The sequence below is a fragment of the Haliotis rufescens genome, unplaced genomic scaffold (genome assembly GCF_023055435.1).
Source record: "Haliotis rufescens isolate VD_foot unplaced genomic scaffold, xgHalRufe1.0.p SCAF_1, whole genome shotgun sequence".
NCBI lineage: Eukaryota > Metazoa > Mollusca > Gastropoda > Lepetellida > Haliotidae > Haliotis > Haliotis rufescens.
In genome coordinates this window covers 2,268,899-2,293,360 of record NW_025963779.1, presented here as the reverse complement: position 1 = coordinate 2,293,360, position 24,462 = coordinate 2,268,899, and the positions used below count along the sequence as shown (strand labels likewise).

At 42.6% G+C, this 24,462-nt stretch overlaps 1 protein-coding gene across 1 annotated transcript in view; it reads left to right on the top strand.

Annotated features, from left to right (window-relative positions):
• The first annotated feature begins 5,595 nt into the window (after nt 1-5,595).
• The window catches only part of LOC124147034, a 91,655-nt gene continuing 72,788 nt past the window's right edge, over nt 5,596-24,462 (top strand). The window contains exon 1 of the mRNA XM_046517636.2: nt 5,596-6,187. Coding sequence (XP_046373592.2) covers nt 6,174-6,187 — 14 coding nt within the window. The 5' untranslated portion in view covers nt 5,596-6,173. The remainder of the gene's footprint in view (nt 6,188-24,462) is intronic.

Genomic DNA, 24,462 nt, shown 5'->3' with positions numbered 1-24,462 from the left:
TAGATGTTTATCCCGGCTTAACACACTGATTAACACTGGGTTGAAGTTAGATGTTTATCCCGGGTTAACACACTGATTAACACTGGGGTGAAGGTAGACGTTTATCCCGGGTTAACACACTGATTAACACTGGGTTGAAGGTAGACGTTTATCCCGGGTTAACACACTGATTAACACTGGGTTGAAGTTAGATGTTTATCCCGGGGTTAACACACTGATTAACACTGGGGTTAAGGTAGATGTTTACCCGGGGTTAACACACTGATTAACAATGGGGTGAAGGTAGACGTTTAGCCCGCGTTAACACACTGATTAACACTTGGGTGAAGGTAGACGTTTATCCCGGGTTAACACACTGATTAACACTGGGTTGAAGGTAGATGTTTACCCGGGGTTAACACACTGATTAACACTGGGATGAAGGTAGACGTTTACCCGGGGTTAACACACTGATTAACACTGGGTTGAAGGTAGACGTTTACCCGGGGTTAACACACTGATTAACACTGGGTTGAAGGTAGACGTTTAGCCGGGGTTAACACACTGATTAACACTGGGTTGAAGGTAGACGTTTATCCCGGGTTAACACACTGATTAACACTGGGTTGAAGTTAGATGTTTATCCCGGGGTTAACACACTGATTAACACTGGGGTTAAGGTAGATGTTTACCCGGGGTTAACACACTGATTAACAATGGGGTGAAGGTAGACGTTTAGCCCGCGTTAACACACTGATTAACACTTGGGTGAAGGTAGACGTTTATCCCGGGTTAACACACTGATTAACACTGGGTTGAAGGTAGATGTTAACCCGGGGTTAACACACTGATTAACACTGGGATGAAGGTAGACGTTTCCCCGGGGTTAACACACTGATTAACACTGGGTTGAAGGTAGATGTTAACCCGGGGTTAACACACTGATTAACACTGGGATGAAGGTAGACGTTTCCCCGGGGTTAACACACTGATTAACACTGGGTTGAAGGTAGACGTTTACCCGGGGTTAACACACTGATTAACACTGGGTTGAAGGTAGACGTTTACCCGGGGTTAACACACTGATTAACACTGGGTTGAAGGTAGACGTTTACCCGGGGTTAACACACTGATTAACACTGGGTTGAAGGTAGACGTTTACCCGGGGTTAACACACTGATTAACACTGGGTTGAAGGTAGACGTTTACCCGGGGTTAACACACTGATTAACACTGGGTTGAAGGTAGACGTTTACCCGGGGTTAACACACTGATTAACACTGGGTTGAAGGTAGACGTTTACCCGGGGTTAACACACTGATTAACACTGGGATGAAGGTAGACGTTTACCCGGGGTTAACACACTGATTAACACTGGGTTGAAGGTAGACGTTTACCCGGGGTTAACACACTGATTAACACTGGGATGAAGGTAGACGTTTACCCGGGGTTAACACACTGATTAACACTGGGATGAAGGTAGACGTTTACCCGGGGTTAACACACTGATGATCGGGAGGTCAGGCCCGGTGTCTTTGTACCCCGACACATTGTCCTTACTCAGATACTAACAGGCAGGAATGAGCGGCCTTAAACAACATGTCACCTGTCGTCAGAAAGGGATGATCCAGGTCTGGTCACATTGGGCAGTGGGTTATACGTAGTTAAAGCGTTCGTCACGCCGGAAACTCGTCCTCGATTCCCGACATGGATACACATGTCGCCAATATCTTGTGTTCCAGCTTGAATGTCACTGAGCTACGTAACATCGACATTCAACCTAACTCACTCGCTCACCTCGGTCAATGTTGCATCAAATGTCTTTTCGAAAAATAATCGAAATAATTAAAAAGAAAGTTTTATTGTATGTCTTCATTGTACCAATGAAGCTGAACTAGTACCGATGCTGACGTCATAGTTAGTTTCAATTTAGTTATTACATTAACAGTTTGGTTTAAAACATAATAACTGTTTATATTTTTTCCAACAGAATGTTTTCACAACGTTAACCGTATATTTGTACTGTGCTGTCTATATTCCTTTATCAGACCAATATTGGAAGTAGCGACTTTGCTTTGCCTTCGATCCTTTTCATGAATTCATTCCGGATAACGTGACCTTGCCCTTAGAGGCGTTTCAGTGTCTGATGCATACTTTAGTATCCACCGTCCACACGTGCTTCTTTCTGTTCACAAAGGAAGTGATGTATGGCATTTCAGTATCCGTAACGTCATTAATAACGCTTTAGCCCCACTTTCCCTTGCACAACCACCGTCAACCCTCACAGCCCGTTGCGATGAGCTGTTATTTCATCAGCATCCGTGATTGAAGGCGTGCAAAAATAACTGGGGTTCAGAAAAAAGGTCTGTTAAAAAGACGAATCGTGAAAACGCTATATGAGTTTCCGGAAAGCTCTCATCACCGACTGTGCTGAGATCAGTTGTCTGAGGTGGAGTCAATTACTGCATTCGTCGTCTCGTCGCGGTTCGAGCCGAACTTTATCACTGACGATGCTCGATTCCATTGACGCTGAATGCGTACCTCATTAACGTAATTGGCAAAAACTGTCTGCGATCTAAACGGGACTTACCGAAATACTCGCGACAAAAGACACAAATCGATCAGGGTCGTTACGACAGTTACTTAAATTCTCTGCCCAATCCATATTCCGATGTATATTTCCAGATTTGCCATAACCCGATGCGCTGCCAGGAGTCTGGAAGCAGTGGAGATAAGCATGACAAAAGATCGCGCCTTGTGTAGCGCAGTGATCGGAATTTATCGCACATCACTCATTCTCTACAGATTTGCAGTCATCATGTCGATGTAATTATCCCGGCGAACAACACAATGGCGCTGGTTTCGGCTGTTCTTGAAAGAGGCGTTTACTTGCGCTTTACCATGTATTAGCCCTTTTTGATGAAGGCTAGTCTTGCTTCAAGGCTGTACTGAAAGATAAGTCCATCGTTATGTAGTTATTCTATCCTCCTAATAGGCAAGTCTAGATATGTCGACATTATAACTCCAGTCTCTGACAGGGACAGGTTGTTCTTATTATTTACTTAAGAAATTAACATTTCAACTAATTATTGCCTTAGAGAGTTGTGTAAGTCTGGATGAAGGCTGATGAGTAGAATAGCACTTGTATACGAACCACGCTTATGGAGGCGAGAGCGGTGTAGTGGTTTGTGGGTCAGCACATCTCGGACACGGACTGAGTTCGATTCAGGTTGATTGAATACTGCTTAACCTCGGTGTACATTTGGGGAGGTCGGGTTCGATGAGGACAATGTGTGAAGCCCATTTCTGGTGTCCCCCGCCGTGATATTGCAGTAATATTGCTAATAGCAGCGCAAAACCACACTCACTCACTCAGCGTATATTTTCGAGTTATTCATGAGCGATGCCTTCCGTTTCGTCTTGTATATCACGTTGACCATAACTCGTATTGGGCTGTTTGTAACGCCGTTATTTCCGGTTGTTCAACCCCTTTGTTATTTTTGGTCAAACAGGTCCCAAGCATCCGCTATTTGGCTAATGATCTATATTCATTAGTACAATATGATCAGATTGATGGTGCGATATGGCTGGAATATGGCTGGAATATGCTTACTGCGACGTAAGACAACATTACCCCACACACTGATCGCCTTGTGTAATATATGCTTAACATAGCAACGCATGCTCATATACACCTAATCATATGCACCTTATCATATGCACTTAATCATATACACCTAATCATATGAACCTAATCACATACACCTAATCCTATACACCTAATCATATACACCTAATCATATACACCTAATCATATACACCTAATCATATGCACTTAATCATATACACCTAATCATATGCACCTAATCACATACACCTAATCATATACACCTAATCATATGCACCTAATCATATACACCTAATCATATACACCTAATCATATGCACCTAATCATATCCACCTAATCATATGCACCTAATCATATACACCTAATCATATGCACTTAATCATATGCACCTAATCATATACACCTTATCATATACACCTTATCATATGCACCTAATCATATACACCTTATCATATACACCTAATCATATGCACCTAATCATATGCACCTAATCATATACACCTAATCATATACACCTAATCATATGCACCTAATCATATACACCTTATCATATACACCTTATCATATACACCTAATCATATACACCTTATCATATACACCTAATCATATACACCTAATCATGTAGCTAGTCTTGGCTAACGTTCCCATGCTTTGTGACGGGTGACACGGGCGAGTCAGGAAAGGGTCGCGAACACCTGGTGTCATCACTAGTTGATAATGATTCATAGTGAGTATGTATTACGCCGCTTTTAGAATATTCCAGCAATATCACGGCAGGGTATAACATAAAGGGCTTCACATTGTACCCATCTCGGGAATCGAACCCGGGTTTTCGGCGTGACGAGCGATCACTTAAACCCCTAGGCTACCCGACCGCCCCTAATGATTCGTAAACACATGCACATGATATACACGGAATCGTACCACGGACTCTGCTCTCAGCAGATATTTCTTATGCTTATACTTTAGTCGCTTATACTGTACATGTAATAAACGTCAGTCCACGCAAAATGTTATTGATTATTCTTGTGAAACTGCTGTGTATAAGGAGACGGAGAGAGCGATACCGTACATCGATTTCGGGTACGAGCGAACGGCGGCGATTGTGTACACGGTCACATCTACAGACAGCTGATAATCTGTGGATGCAGAGTTTACAATACTCTCACATTCAGACATTTACATTTGGATCAGAAAACCCATGTCAAACCAACGGCTGGGGTACGATACAACACTACGTCAGCCAGATCACTTCTGGGAAGGTTTCTCACTGCCTCCTCAATGTGTACCCACGCAATAAGCCAGCTGAATTATTCCTGCTCATCACTGCACGCAGTCTGATCGGATGCAGAGCCCCAGGGGATCAGTTTCTAGTTTCAGCAAGTCAAATGCTCTTTCAGTGGGCTTGATTAATGTGTACGCATTGCTGACTGACGCTTTCAAATATTTCCGCAGGAAAATCTTTTTTGTTTCAATAGGCATTAAATGAAAGCCCAGCCCGCCACATACTTGTGATACTAGCTTGAGAATGTATCAGGCGTACCTTCTGTATAGACGCGCGTTCGATTTACAACACCAGATGACCTTTCGTATTAACGAAGTGTATATTTTCATAACACACGATCTTGACATTTTAAAGTCTCATCGAGAAGCGCTTTCACATGATGATTTAAACAAATATATAACTATGTGCAACGACCCTCTCTCTTTCCCTGCTTGAAGACGCCCCTTGCCACTAGCCCGGATATATATTGGGACACTCACAGTCGGAGCCCCTCGCCATACCTGTGTCGCCAATCAGGACAGTGTGTCACCCGCTTATACCTCAAACTATGGGCGACGGTTTTTTGTCAAACACCTTCTTAGTATCTTAGCCTTTCTCATCAATTCGCTATCGGGTGCGTTTTTCTCTTAAACCGAGTCACATAGTGTTTCCTGTTCAGTTGTTCATATCCGCACATCATTGCCGTTGCAACTGTATATATGACATGAGCTTCGAGTTGCAACGGGCTAGTTTGGAAATCCTTGCTAAAAATTGTTGGACTTAATTTCCCGGCGCGTGTCAGGGTGAAAATAACTCCGTGTAACGATACAGTATGCATAGCGGAGATACACCCGGGCTCATCGGTAACAATCCCACAACATAGAGAGTTACGTCTCCCGCTCGTCAGAGAGCTCCGTCAGGGGCACGCTGAGGACAAGGCGATTGTTCCGAGAGGGCTCACTGTAAGTAGCGGCAGTGAACGGCTCGGGAGAAGCTCTATTTGCTTCGCTAGCTCGTAGCGCGACTCCGAGGGCTGTATCTATTCAGTGGGAAAGCTGAGGAGAGAAATCATTCAAGTGAATGTCCCTAAGCGATTGCGCTGTGGGAATAGCACCGTGGATTACCAGTGGTCCGACGGTATGATTGTGTCTCGACGATACCAGTTGCTTTAGGATAACGTAACTCTGGATATGGATACATAGTGATTAGTTTACCTATGATTGTCAGCTAGCATCTTTGGAGACTTATAGAGCCACGAGCTCTTCTACAGGTGATTGGAAGATCAAAGGAGCCGATTTAAAGATGGATAACTCAAGGTAAACAATTCTTTTGATGAATTGATATGTGTTCACTCGACTGTATTACTTATTTGCGATTTCGATATTCAAAAGCTTGCAGCCATTGAGAACAGCGACACCAAGGTTGTATAAGGAAGTTAATGCGAGCCTTTTGAAAATCATTTATAGATACTTGTACGTGAAAGGCGTGGGTTTTATGGCCTCGTGTGGCCTGTATCAAACAAGTCGGGCCGCGAAAAGAAATTTAATTCTTGAGTTTGCTTTTATTTCTCTGCCATTTCCGTTTTATGAACATCAGCGAACAACTGTTCATGTCCCTCTGTCCCTCGAAGGCTGAATTATGAAGCCAAAATGTGTGAAAGTGATGCAGATTAACATTGTTAGGATGTTAGGTCTCACACTGTATATTTTTTGTTCTCAAAGTAAATATTGCTATCAATTTGAAACGGTCATACATCAGAAATGCTGCGTGACCTTTGTCTGTTCAAATATCCCCCGGGAAATGTCGACTTCATAATCTCATAAACCCGCCGAGATGGTAGACAAGTAAGGGTCTAATTGTTAGCGAACAGTTTCGAGGACTGGCAGATTCCTGCGAGCCATATGCGACAAGAACTGGGGGATGTTCAAACTCTCAAAGCGTCTCTCTTGTCGTTATGCAAGCTAGTCTTAAAGGATGAAATTTATGCAAGACTTGGCTCGCATTGAATGATAAGTTTCTCTGATCCGAAATACAACTATTAAATATCGATTATTTGGTCTGGTGGTAGTGTAAATATATGAACTAGACATGCTCTGTGACCTAATGATGTGATGAGGCCATGGAAGGAAGAAGGACATCAAGGATAAAAGTTCCACTTGTAACCGAAGTTCTCCGCCCTCATATGTCACATTGCATGCAATTGCTATGCAGCTATATATAGTGCGGCATGGTTTTACCATCACGAACTTACATAAGCAATGCCCATGTTCCAACCCGTGTCGAGAGTCTTCAGGACGAATAGATTCTTGACATTCTTGTCAATGCATTTGTTATAAAGAACAAAGTTGTAAGGCTGCTTATAGTCTCGGGTCTAAGTTTCTGCTGAGTAGAAGAGGCACATGTGACTTGCCCCACATTTATTAACATCGATTCAGACTTGAAACGGTCAACATGTAAGGTACGGATTGCGTTTTGAGAGACATTGAAGAGCGCTGCCTAGGAAACTGTTGATTGAAGGCGACCCCGACTAGGCTGACTTCTCCAATGTTTATGCTTATTGTGTAACCATTATTCTAAGCTCTCTTAGCGGTATGCATAGCCTTGGGGTACATTCTGAAATATGTAATTTGATTCCTTCGTCTCTTTAAAAACCAACACTATCAAAGCCGGTTGTTAATTTTTTTTTGCGTGGTGTTCTTTCCTGTAGTGCGACAGTATTGAATTCACTAACAGTTGTACAGGGAGATTAGCTCAAACATGACTGTTGATGTAGATGAACTTGATGTCTGCATCAAACATAAATATAGGGAATCATTGGAGTGTGAACCTTCCCCATTGACAGCAACCTTGTAGATATAAACAGCAACCTTGTAGATATAAACAGCAACCTTGTAGATATAAACAGCTACCTTGTAGATATAAACAGCAACCTTGTAGAAACCAGCTCGCTACTGTTACAGGTTGTTTTGTTGAACACAGTTGTCATTACGCTATTGTAGTTGTTGTTCTTGTTGTCGTCACTGTTGTAGTTGTTTCAGAATGTTGTAATTGTTTTACACTGTTCCAATTGTTTTACACTGGTGTAATTGTTTGACACTAGTGTAGTTGTTTTACACTATTAAACTCATTTTACACTGATGTATTTACACTGTTGTAATTTTTTTACACTCTTCTAACTTTTTTTACGCGTTTGTAATTGTTTTACATTATTGTAGCTTTTTTACACTGTTGAAATTATTTTACACTGATGTAGTTATTTTACGCTGTCATAGTTGTACGCTGTTTTTTTTTGCTATGCTTATCACATGTTGTAGTTGTACATTATTGTAGTTGCTTAAACTGTTTAACTGTACGCGATTGTAGTTATTGTAATCTGTTATATTTGGCGTATTCGGTTGAAGTTGTAGCAGCTACATCAACAACGTCCCGACAGTACATGTGTTCTTGTTGCAATCCTCAGTGAATTGTCAGTAGGTTCGGAGAACAGGCTTGAATTCAGACCGTCAATAATCGATAGTTTCCAGTTGTTTATATCAGGCAGCATTGAACATAGAGAACATGGCAATTGCAGCTCCATACATGCCCAGAACAAGAGTAAAACGTCAAATATAGGTCTTTCGCCAGTAAACCGTGGCGACAGTAGTGGCATTCCCTGGTACAGTTTGTTGTATTCCTCCACAGGCAAGTTACGAAGAGAGGCATTGGAGAATGTAAAAAGGTTGGAAGGAGATTAATAGTCAAGGAAATAGGTATGTTAAGGACAGAAAATGTAATATGCAACCGTAGAATGAGTACTATTTAACCGTTGCTGAGGATATTCCACATTATGACTAACTGATTGTTTATCATCAGATGGTATGAAATCTTACAGTCCCTCCTTTGTCTAGCAGTACATTCGTCCTATATCCCGGGTCCTGTCGATGACGTCATTGGCTATTACTGAGATTCAAATGTATAAGCAACAAGTGTGTACATCATGGTAGAATTTGCTTTTCGTTTTCGTTGTAATAAATTCGCTGACATTTTGTTTTTGTTTAAACAAATGTAAAACAACAAGAGCTGTTGTCAATCACGAACACTAAAAGTTCTTGCCGCAAAGGGGCGGTCGGGTAGTCTTGTGGTTAAAGCGTTCGTTCGTCACGCCGAAGACCCGGGTTCGATTACCGATATGGGTACAATGTGTGAAGCCATTTCTGTTGTCCCCCGCCGTGATATTGCCTGAATATTGCTAAAAGCGGCGTTAAACCATTCTCACTCACTCTTGCCGCAAATGTTTGGATTCCTTAATTCGACTTTAGAGTTAATTTACCAGAGATATAATGAAGACAATAAAACCCCATTTTCAAGAATTATAGTATACGGCTTAACGCATTGCAGCAGACCCGTGATGATCCAGGATATATTTGGTCTTCATAAACCCATGCTTGCCGTAGAAGGCGACTATGCTTGTGATAAGAGGCGATTAACGGGATCGGGCGGTCAGGTTCGCTGACTTGGTTGATGCATGTCATCGTATCCCAATCACGTAGATCAATGCTCATTATGTCAATCACTAGATTGTCTGGTCCAGACACGATTAGACCGCCGGCATATAGCGGGAATATTGCGTTAAACACAAACATAACAACAAAACATTTCAGCATGAGTGGGTGTGATTCACGTCATCTGTAAGGATTGGTCACCATGGTAGACAGTTACGGTAAAGATTGGTCACCATCGTAGACAGTTACGGTAAGGATTGGTCACCATCGTAGACAGTTACGGTAAGGATTGGTCACCATGGTATAGCCCTCTGTGAAAAACCGCCTCCGTGGTCTAGTGGTAGAGCGTCCGCCCGGAGAGCGGAAGGTCCGTGGTTCGATCCCCGGCCGCGTCATACCAAAAGATGGCGCTTGTTGTTACCCTGTCTGGCGCTCGGCATTAACGGGCTAAAACAAAGACTGGTCGTCTCGGAGAGAGTATACTGTGTCTGAGTGGGGTATTCATGTAAAACTGAGGCATGGTATCTCAGTGAGCTAGCACTATAAATCGGCATCAGTCCGGACTAGTACAAGCAACCACACACACACACACACACACACACACACACACGTACATGCACGTCGCTAAATTAGTGCAATAATCTTGGACGCGACGTTAAACCCCATTTCACCTGGTCTCACATCCATCTGTGAATGTATGTGTGGTATAAGCGTAGCGAAAGACCCTTTATAATAGTGAGGTGAGTGAGTGAGTTGGGGTTAACGCCGCTTTTAACAGTATTCCAGTTATATCGCGGCGTGTCAGCTTAATGTGGGAGGAAAGCCCGAAGTGATGAAGGTCTAAGACGTTTACCACTTCGGTGAAACCCACGAGCACGGGGATGGTGCTGACAAACCTAGAAACATAATTGGGGCGAACCGGGATTCGAACCCACAATCATAGGTTTCTGGCGTGCCCAAGGGACGCAACTCTGCACAGGGAATCGCGGCGCCTTAGACGACTGGGCCAACCGTGCCCCTAATATTTGATATTTGACTTTGTTTAAGTATTTCGAGAGTCAACGACTATGTCGGAATATTTAGCCGCACGAATAAAATGCAACTATTCTGACGCACGTCACCTTGTAACTCAGACATGCATTCTTACCCAACAATCAATAGACACCTCCTGGTTTAAACCTTCTTGCAACAGATTTACTGATAACATGCATTATATTTGCTGTACGCGGAGTGTAATCACATGACCATACGGTACATACCATACCACTTATCGGAATGTCTGCATGTGTTTAAGTGGTTTCGTACTTGGATTTGACAAACATGTTTATGATTCGTTCAAGGCGGTGATTGTTATAGATCTTGGTGCAGCCCAGCCTCGTCTCCCTCCCACTGCCACCAAGTGGCCTAGTTATTGACTGGCAGGGGCAGATAACTCAGTCCCGTATTAACAAGCTACTTGTCCCGTTCAAGTCCTGTTCAGTTTTTTGCAGCCCCGACTTAACCTTGATTTTGGTACGTGATACCTTCAAGCTAATATGATTTTTTCTTGTTTTACGACTTCTACATTAAAGGAACCATACTAGCATGGTGAGTGCTTCACACTCCTTGACATTGACGATCAAATGAACAACTCGGTTCTTAGGTCAGCACCATTCCAATGTGTCAACGCTTTTCACATGAATGTTAACGTAAGGGGGGTGTACTTGTGAGAAGTATGGACCCTAGACACAGTCCCATCATGCTTTACGGTTAATGGTAAAAGCCACTTCTTGTTATGTCACAGTCTCGGGTTCGAATCCCTACGGAGATGCTGTGGCGCCGCATCGTCCTGCTGTAGGGATGCAGTGCAGTCGACACTCACTCCATCACTTGAGAAGATCATATCAGGGTTGTCTAAATCATGTGTAGATGTATCATGACGAGATCATATCAGGGTTGTATAAATCATGTGTAGATGTATCATGACGAGATCATATCGGGGTTGTATAAATCATGTGTAGATGTACCATGACGAGAACGTATCGGGGTTGTATAAATCATGTGTAGATGTATCATGACGAGATCATATCGGGGTTGTATAAATCATGTGTAGATGTACCATGACGAGAACGGATAGGGGTTGTATAAATCATGTGTAGATGTATCATGACGAGATCATATCGGGGTTGTATAAATCATGTGTAGATGTACCATGACGAGAACATATCGGGGTTGTATATATCATGTGTAGATGTATCATGACGAGAACGTTTCGGGGTTGTATATATCATGTGTAGATGTATCATGACGAGAACGGATAGGGGTTGTATATATCATGTGTAGATGTATCATGACGAGAACGGATAGGGGTTGTATATATCATGTGTAGATGTATCATGACGAGATCATATCGGGGTTGTATAAATCATGTGTAGATGTATCATGACGAGAACATATCGGGGTTGTATAAATCATGTGTAGATGTACCATGACGAGAACGGATAGGGGTTGTATATATCATGTGTAGATGTATCATGACGAGAACGTATCGGGGTTGTATATATCATGTGTAGATGTACCATGACGAGAACATATCGGGGTTGTATAAATCATGTGTAGATGTATCATGACGAGAACGGATAGGGGTTGTATAAATCATGTGTAGATGTATCATGACGAGAACGGATAGGGGTTGTATAAATCATGTGTAGATGTATCATGACGAGAACATATCGGGGTTGTATATATCAAGTGTAGATGTACCATGACGAGAACGGATAGGGGTTGTATAAATCATGTGTAGATGTACCATGACGAGATCATATCGGGGTTGTATATATCATGTGTAGATGTACCATGACGAGAACATATCGTGGTTGTATAAATCATGTGTAGATGTATCATGACGAGAACGGATAGGGGTTGTATAAATCATGTGTAGATGTATCATGACGAGAACGGATAGGGGTTGTATAAATCATGTGTAGATGTATCATGACGAGAACGGATAGGGGTTGTATATATCATGTGTAGATGTATCATGACGAGATCATATCGGGGTTGTATAAATCATGTGTAGATGTACCATGACGAGAACGTATCGGGGTTGTATAAATCATGTGTAGATGTACCATGTCGAGATCATATCAGGGTTGTATATATCATGTGTAGATGTATCATGACGAGAACATATCGGGGTTGTATAAATCATGTGTAGATGTATCATGACGAGAACGGATAGGGGTTGTATATATCATGTGTAGATGTATCATGACGAGAACGGATAGGGGTTGTATGAATCAAGTGTAGATGTATCATGACGAGAACATATCGGGGTTGTATAAATCATGTGTAGATGTACCATGACGAGAACGGATAGGGGTTGTATATATCATGTGTAGATGTATCATGACGAGAACGTATCGGGGTTGTATATATCATGTGTAGATGTACCATGACGAGAACGTATCGGGGTTGTATTAATCATGTGTAGATGTACCATGACGAGAACATATCGGGGTTGTATAAATCATGTGTAGATGTATCATGACGAGATCATATCGGGGTTGTATAAATCATGTGTAGATGTATCATGACGAGAACGGATAGGGGTTGTATAAATCATGTGTAGATGTATCATGACGAGAACGTATCGGGGTTGTATATATCATGTGTAGATGTATCATGACGAGATCATATCGGGGTTGTATAAATCATGTGTAGATGTACCATGACGAGAACGTATCGGGGTTGTATAAATCATGTGTAGATGTATCATGACGAGAACGGATAGGGGTTGTATATATCATGTGTAGATGTACCATGACGAGATCATATCAGGGTTGTATATATCATGTGTAGATGTACCATGACGAGATCATATCAGGGTTGTATAAATCATGTGTAGATGTACCATGACGAGAACGTATCGGGGTTGTATATATCATGTGTAGATGTACCATGACGAGAACGGATAGGGGTTGTATGAATCAAGTGTAGATGTATCATGACGAGAACATATCGGGGTTGTATAAATCATGTGTAGATGTACCATGACGAGAACGGATAGGGGTTGTATATATCATGTGTAGATGTACCATGACGAGAACGGATAGGGGTTGTATATATCATGTGTAGATGTATCATGACGAGAACATATCGGGGTTGTATAAATCATGTGTAGATGTATCATGACGAGAACGTATCGGGGTTGTATAAATCATGTGTAGATGTATCATGACGAGAACGGATAGGGGTTGTATATATCATGTGTAGATGTATCATGACGAGAACGTTTCGGGGTTGTATATATCATGTGTAGATGTATCATGACGAGAACGTATCGGGGTTGTATATATCATGTGTAGATGTATCATGACGAGAACGGATAGGGGTTGTATATATCATGTGTAGATGTATCATGACGTGAACGGATAGGGGTTGTATAAATCATGTGTAGATGTACCATGACGAGAACATATCGGGGTTGTATAAATCATGTGTAGATGTATCATGACGAGAACGGATAGGGGTTGTATATATCATGTGTAGATGTATCATGACGAGAACGTATCGGGGTTGTATATATCATGTGTAGATGTATCATGACGAGAACGGATAGGGGTTGTAAAAATCATGTGTAGATGTACCATGACGAGAACGTATCGGGGTTGTATAAATCATGTGTAGATGTACCATGACGAGAACATATCGGGGTTGTATAAATCATGTGTAGATGTATCATGACGAGAACGGATAGGGGTTGTATATATCATTTGTAGATGTATCATGACGAGAACGTATCGGGGTTGTATATATCATGTGTAGATGTATCATGACGAGAACGGATAGGGGTTGTAAAAATCATGTGTAGATGTACCATGACGAGAACGTATCGGGGTTGTATAAATCATGTGTAGATGTACCATGACGAGAACGTATCGGGGTTGTATAAATCATGTGTAGATGTATCATGACGAGAACGGATATGGGTTGTATATATCATGTGTAGATGTATCATGACGAGAACGGATAGGGGTTGTATATATCATGTGTAGATGTATCATGACGAGAACGGATAGGGGTTTGAATATATCATGTGTAGATGTACCATGAACAGAACATGTATCGGTTTTATGTATATCATGTGTTGATCTATCATTGTTTTTCTTTGTCTTTACTATACACAAAATGGGGCTACTTAGACGTTGATCAGTGAACACTTGTCTCATGTTTTCCTTCGTCATACACATTTCATGTGCAGTTTAGACAAATAAGGGAGTCAATTAAGGCAACAGTACTGCTCTGCTAGCGTCAAGCAATATGGCTCATAACACTGTCACCCATGACGTCAGAATGGCTTTAACACTGACGTCAATACCACCATTAACAAAATCAGCCGTGACGTCAGACGCTGGCGTCAGTACCATTAGAATACAAATCACCAAAGACGTTTTACTGCCGTAACACGATAAATAAACCTTATGTCCGACACGAACATGTATTAACGTGAATGTATTGACTGAAACCACATCAAGACAAGTCCCTCTTCTCCTGCCGTGTCCCAAGCTGACGGCTTCATTAAACACGTGTCTAAACATAACTCATGTGAAAAACCTATCGTTGAAGAATAATGTGACCTTGACCTTGAGTCAAAGATCACACATAAACGTGCGTTCACCTTACAACACTAAGGCGTTTACATATGCAACCCGTGTATATAGTCCAGGCAGACCCATACACATACCTACACCACATGCCAAACCCGCCACGCATGTCACTGCACATGACCTGTATTTGACGATATAGACGGCAATAACATAACTTGCATTCATATTCTAATTCGATTATGTAAATCGGCTTGATAGGCATTCGAGGTGACGGTCGCACACATTCCGACATTACCAGACAAGGATTGAACATATTTCTATTATGTGGGGCTCATATTTATTTCCCTCACTGCATGATCTATGGGTGTAAATAGCAACAATTTGCCTCGGTACGCTATTTGAATTCCGTGGTGTAGTAGTTGGTGATTCGGCCATTGTATTGGCTGCCGCCGTATAAAAAACTATACATTGCTGGGATTTCTTACCGCCAGGTGGGCGTCGGTGTTGACATCGTGTGCACCAGACCCTCAGATGACAGAATTATATATGATTAGGGTGTCATCATAACTCCTAGGAGGCACAGGGCCACATTCGTCCAAGGCGCTTTAATTCGATTACAGACTTTCGTCCCTAAGGCGTACTAGAAACCGGATCCGGGGTTCGAATCCCGGTTCGCCCTGATCATGTTTCTGGGTTGCCAGCAGCATGTTCGTGGTCGTGGGATTCCCTAAAGTTGAAATAAACGTCTACGACCTGCACTTCGATCATTGTTCCCGCATCAACTGACACGTGAGATAAATTAAATGTTTTCAAGCGCCGTTTAAACAAACTCACTCACTCATAACTCATATAAATTAGTCGAGGTATAAGTACGATAACTTTGAATATGTCGAAGGTCGTGAAACTTTGCAATTTGGTAGTAATTTCCATAGTGTACCGTTTACTTTGACGTTATCTGGTACTTCCAGTTTATCCAACTTTGTGATATATGCTTCATGGGTAAAAATCGAATTCTAATTCTAGTGTAATACAATTCAGTATCCTATTAAGAAGCCTTTGTGTCTTATATTGTTAAGGATGGGGAAGGGTACCACCGTCGTAAAAGCAACAATTCAAAGTACAGAGTTGCCTCCCCTAGTTGTGCCAGCATCCAGTTATCGTAGATGCCACGTTTCGTTCTGATTATGATTGTTGCTGTGTCCGCACCATACCCTCACTAGCAAGTTTCAGCAAAGCGTAAACATCTGAGACGTGCGGAGACGACAAGTAGTCCAGTTGTGGGTGGGGCTTATCTTTTGCGGTTTATGGAAACCTAAACCTAAACAACTGTTTGGTTAGCCAATCAAATGTCATGGATTCACTTGCAATGTATTTTTGACATATTTTTAGAAAAATATATCCAAACAAGACTGCATTGTCACACAAAACAAGGTATTTTAAATCCATTTTTATCAGCAAATAAATCCACTTTTAAACAGAAACGATCCTCAGATAAACAGGTATGTGCAGCTCGTGGAACTCTGCACATTGGTGTGAAGATATTAAAGGGCGATATAACCAACATCGGAGCAACCTCCCGCGGTAATAAAACATCAGGCTGCATCCTGTAGGACAACTGATATATTGAGTCACCACATGACCAGTTGTACATAAAACGATTTAAGGGATTGGATGTCAGAGTCAGCCAGGTGTAGACAGCCCGTTGCGGAGTGAACAGAAATCGTAGACAGTCTTAGACTTCACACAGTATTGCAACTCGCAGGCGGAGTCCCCAGGGGGATATTTGAGAACAATCTTCAATGAAGCAATTATACCGTGGTTCCACCGTGTTAGTCTAGCTTTGTTCTTTATGACAAGTGATTTCAGCGTCTACTCTTGCGTCCTTGACCTCGGAAGACCGCAATGTGAGCTGGTGTACGTCATGACGCCCACAATGCAGGCAGCACACACGTCACACGCGGTCCTGGAATCGATGTAAATGTCGCGTCTAATTTTGTTACATTATTATATTTCATCAGTGACAAAGATACTGCTGTAGATAGATTCTCAAGCGATGAGGTTTTACGATGTTGGTTTTACGTTATGAAGCCTGACAACCTGTTTATGATGTGTAGTTCTATATGTAGTTCTAATAATAACCTCACCTCACATCTAATAATTATGATCCGGGTTAGAATAGGTCCTCACCAACCCATTGCTTACCGTAAAAGGCGACTCTGCTTGTCGGAAAGGAGACGAACAGGATCGGGTGGTCAGTCTTGTTAACTTGGTTGATGCATGTCATAGTATCCCAATTGCGTGGATAGATGCTCATGATATCAATCACTGGATTGTCTGGGCCAGACTCAATTATTATTAGACCGCCGTCATATAGCAAGAATATTGCTGAGTGCGGCGTGAAACAACAAACAAACAAATCTAAGATCATGTAACGGCTCCACACTTACATGGTATGCTGGCTGCTACCGGACGAAACCTACACAACCCAATTACTGAGACTATATCGAGGGAATAGATAAGTCGTGTAATGACCCACAGTGCAAAGTTGCGTCCCTTTGTCGTACCAGGATCCTCGTGGCTTCTGCTTTGTGTTGACTCAGATTTGCCCCTTTAATCACCTTAGTTTTGTCACCACCAAAGTGATGAACGTCAAGGAGATGCATCTCTTTAGTCTTTCACCCTCGATATGTTCGAGTTCTGAGTTTCCATAGAAAGATTCTTGGCTGTCCAAAACGTTTTCGCGGCTGCTAAGACGCCATTAGACACACGTAACAGGAATACTGTTCACTGCGGTGTTAATCAGGCCTTACTGACAGAATGTGTCTGGTTTTACGCATTTTTCAGCAATCTTCCAGTCATGTGACGGTAGGGGAACACCACATGTCGGGAATCGAACCAGCAGTAACGGTTGGATGTTTGAGGAGGAATTACTAGATTATAACTGCCGATCCAAAATGCGAGTAGATAACGAAGTAATTAATGCTTATATATGTATCCAGACCAAATTACTCTTTCTGCGTCTACCATTATTTATATCTACTTGAGCCCAATGACTTCCAGACATACGCTATCATTCAGCATCACGCATAGACAATTTGATGGGACTTCAGTACCGAAGATCAATAGGTCCGCCGCCAGATTCTTCGTGATAAATACAATTGCTGTGTTCTGTTGCTTACTGGGGCCTGTTACGGTCGTAAAATACGTGATTCTGGGCTGGACCTGGCTTATCCAGGAAACGGTAACCAATGTCTTACTTTTTTAGCCATTAATCAACGTTTAGGTTGATGGGCAAAGGTTAGCGGAATGACATCTTGTTGTCTGGGGGATTTCAAAGACAGGTTATGATATACGATGGAATCATGTTATTTTTGATAGGTTATCAACAAGATTTGGTCAAATATATCCGCCAGATAATTATGTGTCAAGTAACAGTGGGTTATTCTAAGAGTTGAAATACTTGTGCTGCGAAATAACTAAGACAACTTAAATTGTCATTTTTGCTATTATATTTCTCTGTTTATAGCCAGTTTAATTGCCATAATTTCAATACAAGTCCGACGTGCTTCCCTGATCTACAAGACATCTTAACTGGTAACTCTGGTTCTGTCAGTGTTTAAATAAAACGTCTGTATGATCATGTAATTAGGTCATGTATTTAGGTTCTTTAATGGTGGGTTCCATGTCATTGCAGTGTAGATCTGGTCTTACGAGTGCCATGCATTCAACTTGGACATTGTCGCTCCTGTTTGTTTGTTGTTTAACGCTGCATTCGGCAACAATCCGGCTATATGTCGGCGGCCTGTAAATAATCTGGACTAGACAATCCAGTGATTCATAAACTGAACAACGATCCACGCAGTCAGGGTACGATGACACGCAATCAACCATGTCCCCGAGCCTGACCACCCGATCCTTTTGGTCGCCCCTCACGACCAGCAGGTGTTGCTGGGGACCAGAAAATTGGTGAGTCAAGTCCTCTTTAATCCCCCGTTTGGATGTATTATATCGTGTAGGAGTTATGGTAATTCAAACAGTTGTGACATATTATAACAATGACTACACCTGGTGTTGATGAACCATTTATGTGCTAAGTTTGAAAAAAGATACAATAATGACAGTCACACATCCTGTCAACAGGGAACATAGCTTATTTTCTTTTTTGTGGATCAGAGCCCCACAAACCAATGGAGCCACATCCGAGGCTATCGGTAAATACCAATCTAAACAACATCACTCTGACGAAACGACACCAGGTGTTTGGGAACCTTACGAAGCAACCTATATTACATAAACTCTCACCGACACCGATGCCGTAACTAATACGAAACCAACGACATCGCTTTCAATATAATGACACCAGGTGTTCACGAAAACAGCTCGACCGGAGACAACGCTGGGGCTATAACCAGTTGCGCGTTGCACATGCAGAGCAGCAACACTGACAACGCATCATCAGCTGTTGAGCGCTGGTACAGACAGGTTGATTGAGCTCCAGCTATTAACATAACACCGAGATCCTCCCACGCAGTGGGGAGATACGGTAGGCTCCACGGAGATACCGATAGCTTTAGCAGACGCTTAAACCAAAAAACGTGTAAAACGAAAGTGTTAAAATAGAAATGACTAAGCAGTCGCGAAGTAGGTAATGTGGTCTATTTCGGGAACACTTTTCAACTGTATTCTTCCTCACAGTGAAATACGATCGTAAATATATAGCATACATGCACGCTATACCATGCGAGACTGTGCCTTGTCTACCCACCATCATTTCGCTGAATAGTTTACCCAAGGGCACTCTTAGACTTGCACAAGTCTCTAAGGCAATAATTATTAGTTTAAATCATAATTTCTAGATCAAAGTTTTATGTAATTTATCGATTTCTATAAATTTTGAGACATGATAAATTTTCCGTGGAAATTGAAATATGACTTGTTTTGGACCAACCGTTAAACATTTAGAAGGCCAACTCACAAAAAGTATTATGTATTTATGTCAGCTTGTAATGATGAGGTACACACTCCATTTTTTTGTACGTCTTTTTTACTGAAATATTAATTTGTTCATTTCAAAAGTTCTCAACTGATTGGTCTCACGTGAAGTCAGAATGAGCACGTTTTACTCTTTCTTCCATAAGAACAAACAACGCCAGCCGCGTTTGCCCAAATCAGGGCAATTAGCAACTCCTGTCTAGCGGAAGACGCTTAATGCCAAACATGTGCTAAACGCGCTGCTTCGTGCTGCTTTAAGTCAGTTTTTTCAAACCGAGAATATTGCCGAAGTCTACACATAACGTGTCCCCCTTCTCACGTTTCCAGTGTTCTTGTTTGTCCGGGCTCGTAACCACCTCCTATGTTGTCTGTCAACTCACTCCTGATTGAGTCACCGAAGAAATGGCCACTTCCTCATGTAGGGATTTAAACGTGTGATCCAAGAGTGCTTCTCTGTACCGCTAGAGTCAGCAAACGTTCCCTGGATGTGATTTGTCAAAACATGGGACGTGCTCGGGGAGTCAACGGCTGTTACCATTTCATGTATTGGCAGTCACAGCTCTCAGGAACTCGGCTAGACTTGCAAAAGTCTTAAAGGCAATAATTATAAGTTTAAATCATAATTTCTAGATTATGCAAATAATCTATGAGACTGGAGTTGTGTCCGGAAAGCTAGACTTGCCTTTTAGAAGAATAGAATTACTACACATCCATGGATTTTTCTTACAGTGCAGCCTTGGGGCAAGGCTAGAACCCGGCCAACACACTTCGGTCAGGGTAAGGGCAAAACATGCAAATAAGCCATTGAGAGGGTCAATGAGGTAATAAAAACGTTGGTCGGAGACAGGACCTCGGATGCTCACTTTGCATCGTGTTCCATTATAAGACAAAGGTTAAGGGTTAAGGGTTATTTAGGTGGAGGGATAGGGGTTACGCGGGACATAAGACTGGGAAGGGTGTTAGGGAGTGGTTGGGAGTACATTTAGCTACTGTAATGAATTAGTGAGGCATACGCCGTGACATGTGGCGATATGAAGACAGTATGGGATGTTCTGAAAGCACTCGGTGACTCTTGGATATATGGTGTCGAAGTACTAAGTGTCGGACAGACATATGCATGCTATCACCTAGCGTAATGAAAGTACGTAGTTACACTCTTTGCTGCAGAGATACATGCGACTTTAGTAACATGGCGTACACGTGTGGAACGTACCTGACTTGTTACAGTCTCGTCTTTCCACGTGCATGGTCACGTGCGCCGCGAGAATGATGACGGCCATGTTTGTTTGTTTGTTGTTTAACGCCGCACTCAGAAATATTCCAGCTGGATGACGGCTGTCTGTAAATAATCGAGTCTGGACCAGACAATCCAGTGATTGATATCATGCGCATCAATCTACGTAATTGGGATACGATGACATGCATCAACCAAATCAGCGAGCCTGACCACCCGATCCTGTTAGTTGCCTCTTACGACAAGCATAGACGCCTGTTACAGCAAGCATGGGTTGCTGAAGACCTATTTTAACACGGCGCTTCACGGGTCTGATGACAGCCATGAGTGTGGTAAAACTTGTATGAAAGACAAAAAGGGACACAATATATCTTTTAAGAACAATGGCTCGTAACGTAAACACTGCGGGGATTGTAATGAAATTCTAATTTGTCGGGTGATAGCGCGTGCCATTGACGTGCCATTGCATTGAAGAGTGCGTTTAGGCAGATACTATGTTGTGCTGTAATATCTTGAATGCATGGCACGCGAAAATACAGTTACTTCAGCTTAAGAATGTTTCATCCGGAGAGAAAAGAGTGGGGTAAGAAATCCTTTCAGTTTTGTAATAACATGTTTAGCACGTGTCGAGGCAGCAATCAGTGGCTAGTACGTGTCTAATCGTCCTCGGATCATGAGCCGTGGTGTATATATACAATGTATCTTCCAACCTTCGACAAGCATGACACCTGAGTGGGACTTTAGACAGTGGTGTGAGAAATCCTGGCCACAAATTGGTGTCAGATTTGACTGTTGTTATTTATGTGATAATGATGGATAAAGACAACACGTGTATGGGGCGTCTCAGGTTGGTGTTGTCGTTCAGTGTTGTGCCTTGGGTGGGAACCCGGCACCATCACGTTGTGCATATACGTTACGGAGTGTGCACCAAGGCCCAAGTGTTTCCCAATAACGTTGGGCGTTCATCATACAGACAGCGGCAATCACACCGACACAGTGCGACACGACCAGAGTTTCCATCTGTGTTGAACAATGATACAAATAAGCAGTCTGATGTTAAGCTATATCATCATCAATAACAAGGACTTGTTTACGTTAATGTCATCATCAACGTATTTACATCTGCGATTACATTCTTATGAAGCCCATGCTTGTCTTAAGTAACCATGTGAAGATCCGGGTAAGAATAGGTCTTCAGCAACCCATTCGTGTTCCCCTGTGAAGATCCGGGGTAGAATAGGTCTTCAGCAACCTATGCTTGTCGTAAGAGGCGACTAACGGGATCGATCGGTTGGTCAGGCTCGCTGACTTCGAGCATGCAATCGTGTGAACATGGATATTCAAAATGTCAATCAGTGGATTACCAGGTCCAGACTCGATTTACAGACCGCCGACGTATAGCTAGAATATCGTTGAGTGCGGCATTTAACAACAAATAAACAAAACACCACCAAGACTCAACAGCAATGTCTACAAGTCAGTCAGCAAATCAGCATCCACAAGCTTGTGAAGATACGTACAGGCTATTTACAGCGTAGGGGGGGGGGGGGGGGGGGGGGGGCTTTGCTAAGTTTACCGTTATTCTATTAAAAGAAAGCAGTCGAGAGAAGACAGCAGGCACAGACAAAGTACAAACACAATGTCAATATTTGGTTTTGATATGTTGTGTTGTGCGGAAACCTCAATCCTGATATGGAGCCGAGCAGGAATAGAAGTGCGGTGAGGGGAGTACAGCGAGAAGCAGATACCTTTGATACTGATAGGCGAAAAACACGTTGTATTTGTTGTAAAATATATACCAACCATGATAACATCGCATAGGTGTAAAAACCAAAACAAAACAACAAGACAGATACGTTGCGTCAAACTTTACGCTGTGATACTTACATGACCTCCAGGCGAATATTCTTTATCACCTGTATATTAATAGGACTCGTCACCGGAATATTTGATACGATGGATCTCGCTGTGTAACAAAAGATTGCGGGTGGTGATGCCAGTATTTGCAGCCTTGATGCAGTCGCGTGTCATGTCTGGCGTTAATTAGTTTGCGGCCGCGGTGTGTAGGTCGAGATCGTTGTTGATGACGTATGGCCGAGGGCGACGAAAGTCGTGACCACAGCATGCACACGTTATTCCACCACTGTAGTTTACACTTGCGTGTGGAGTAATTATTGCGTGTGGTGTTCACAATGTCAGGCTGTGGAGAATCGATCGCTCTGCACTTTCCTGAGGTAATAAAAGTTTTTGTGTTAGTTCCAATCAGTGGGTAAATGAGTTGTTGCATCATGGAACACACATACTGGCATCTGATGCTGCCAGGAGTGTGTCTGGCATGGATTTGATAGTCTACTGCTGGTACAAACTACATCGAAGCGTGATCCCCCAAGTGAGATTCAAATTGTATTGAAACCACGTGTGACGTAATCCATCAAATCCTGACGCAAATGGAAACACTGGTGCAATGAAGTGTTCTAGCCGTATCTGACATATGAAAAGTGCAATGTAATTTAGGAAAAAACAGTAAAGCGATAAGTAGCAAGACATACCAATCATAGCCTCGACAATACGTGTCTGCCCCGACTCACCTTGTTTGAGGTCCACGGACCGCCTCTGTGGTCTGGTAGTAGAACGTCCGCCCAGAGAGCGATAGGTCCGGGATTCGATCTCCGACCGCGTCATACCAAAAGACGTTAAAAAATTTTACCTGTTGTTACCTTGTCTATCATTAAGGGTAAAACAAGGACTTGTCCGGCTTGAAGTCAGTATAATATGTCAGAGTGGGGTATAGTCAGGTTGAACTGCGGCATGGTATCTCAGAGGAATAGCACTATATATCGGCTTTAGTCCGGACTAGTACAAGCATGCAAGCTATATAAGTGCAATAATCTTTGACTTGACGAACCCCACCTCACTTCATCTCATCTCATCTCATCTCATCTCACCTTATCTAATCTCATCTCATCTCATCTCATCTCATCTCATCTCATCTCATCTCATCTCATCTCGCCTCGCCTCGCCTCGCCTCGCCTCGCCTCGCCTCGCCTCGCCTCGCCTCATCTCACCTCACCACACCTCGACTCACCTCGCCTCACCTCACCTCACCTCACCTCACATCACATCACCTCACATCACCTCACCTCACATCACCACACCTCGACTCACCAGGTACTAAGGTCGTCACCAACCTGCTTCACTCTTGGGCTTCACCATGTAATGTAGAAACGATGATACAACTGAAATACTGTTGAGAGCAGCGATAAACCCACTCCCTCACTCATTAAGGTGTGTCTATG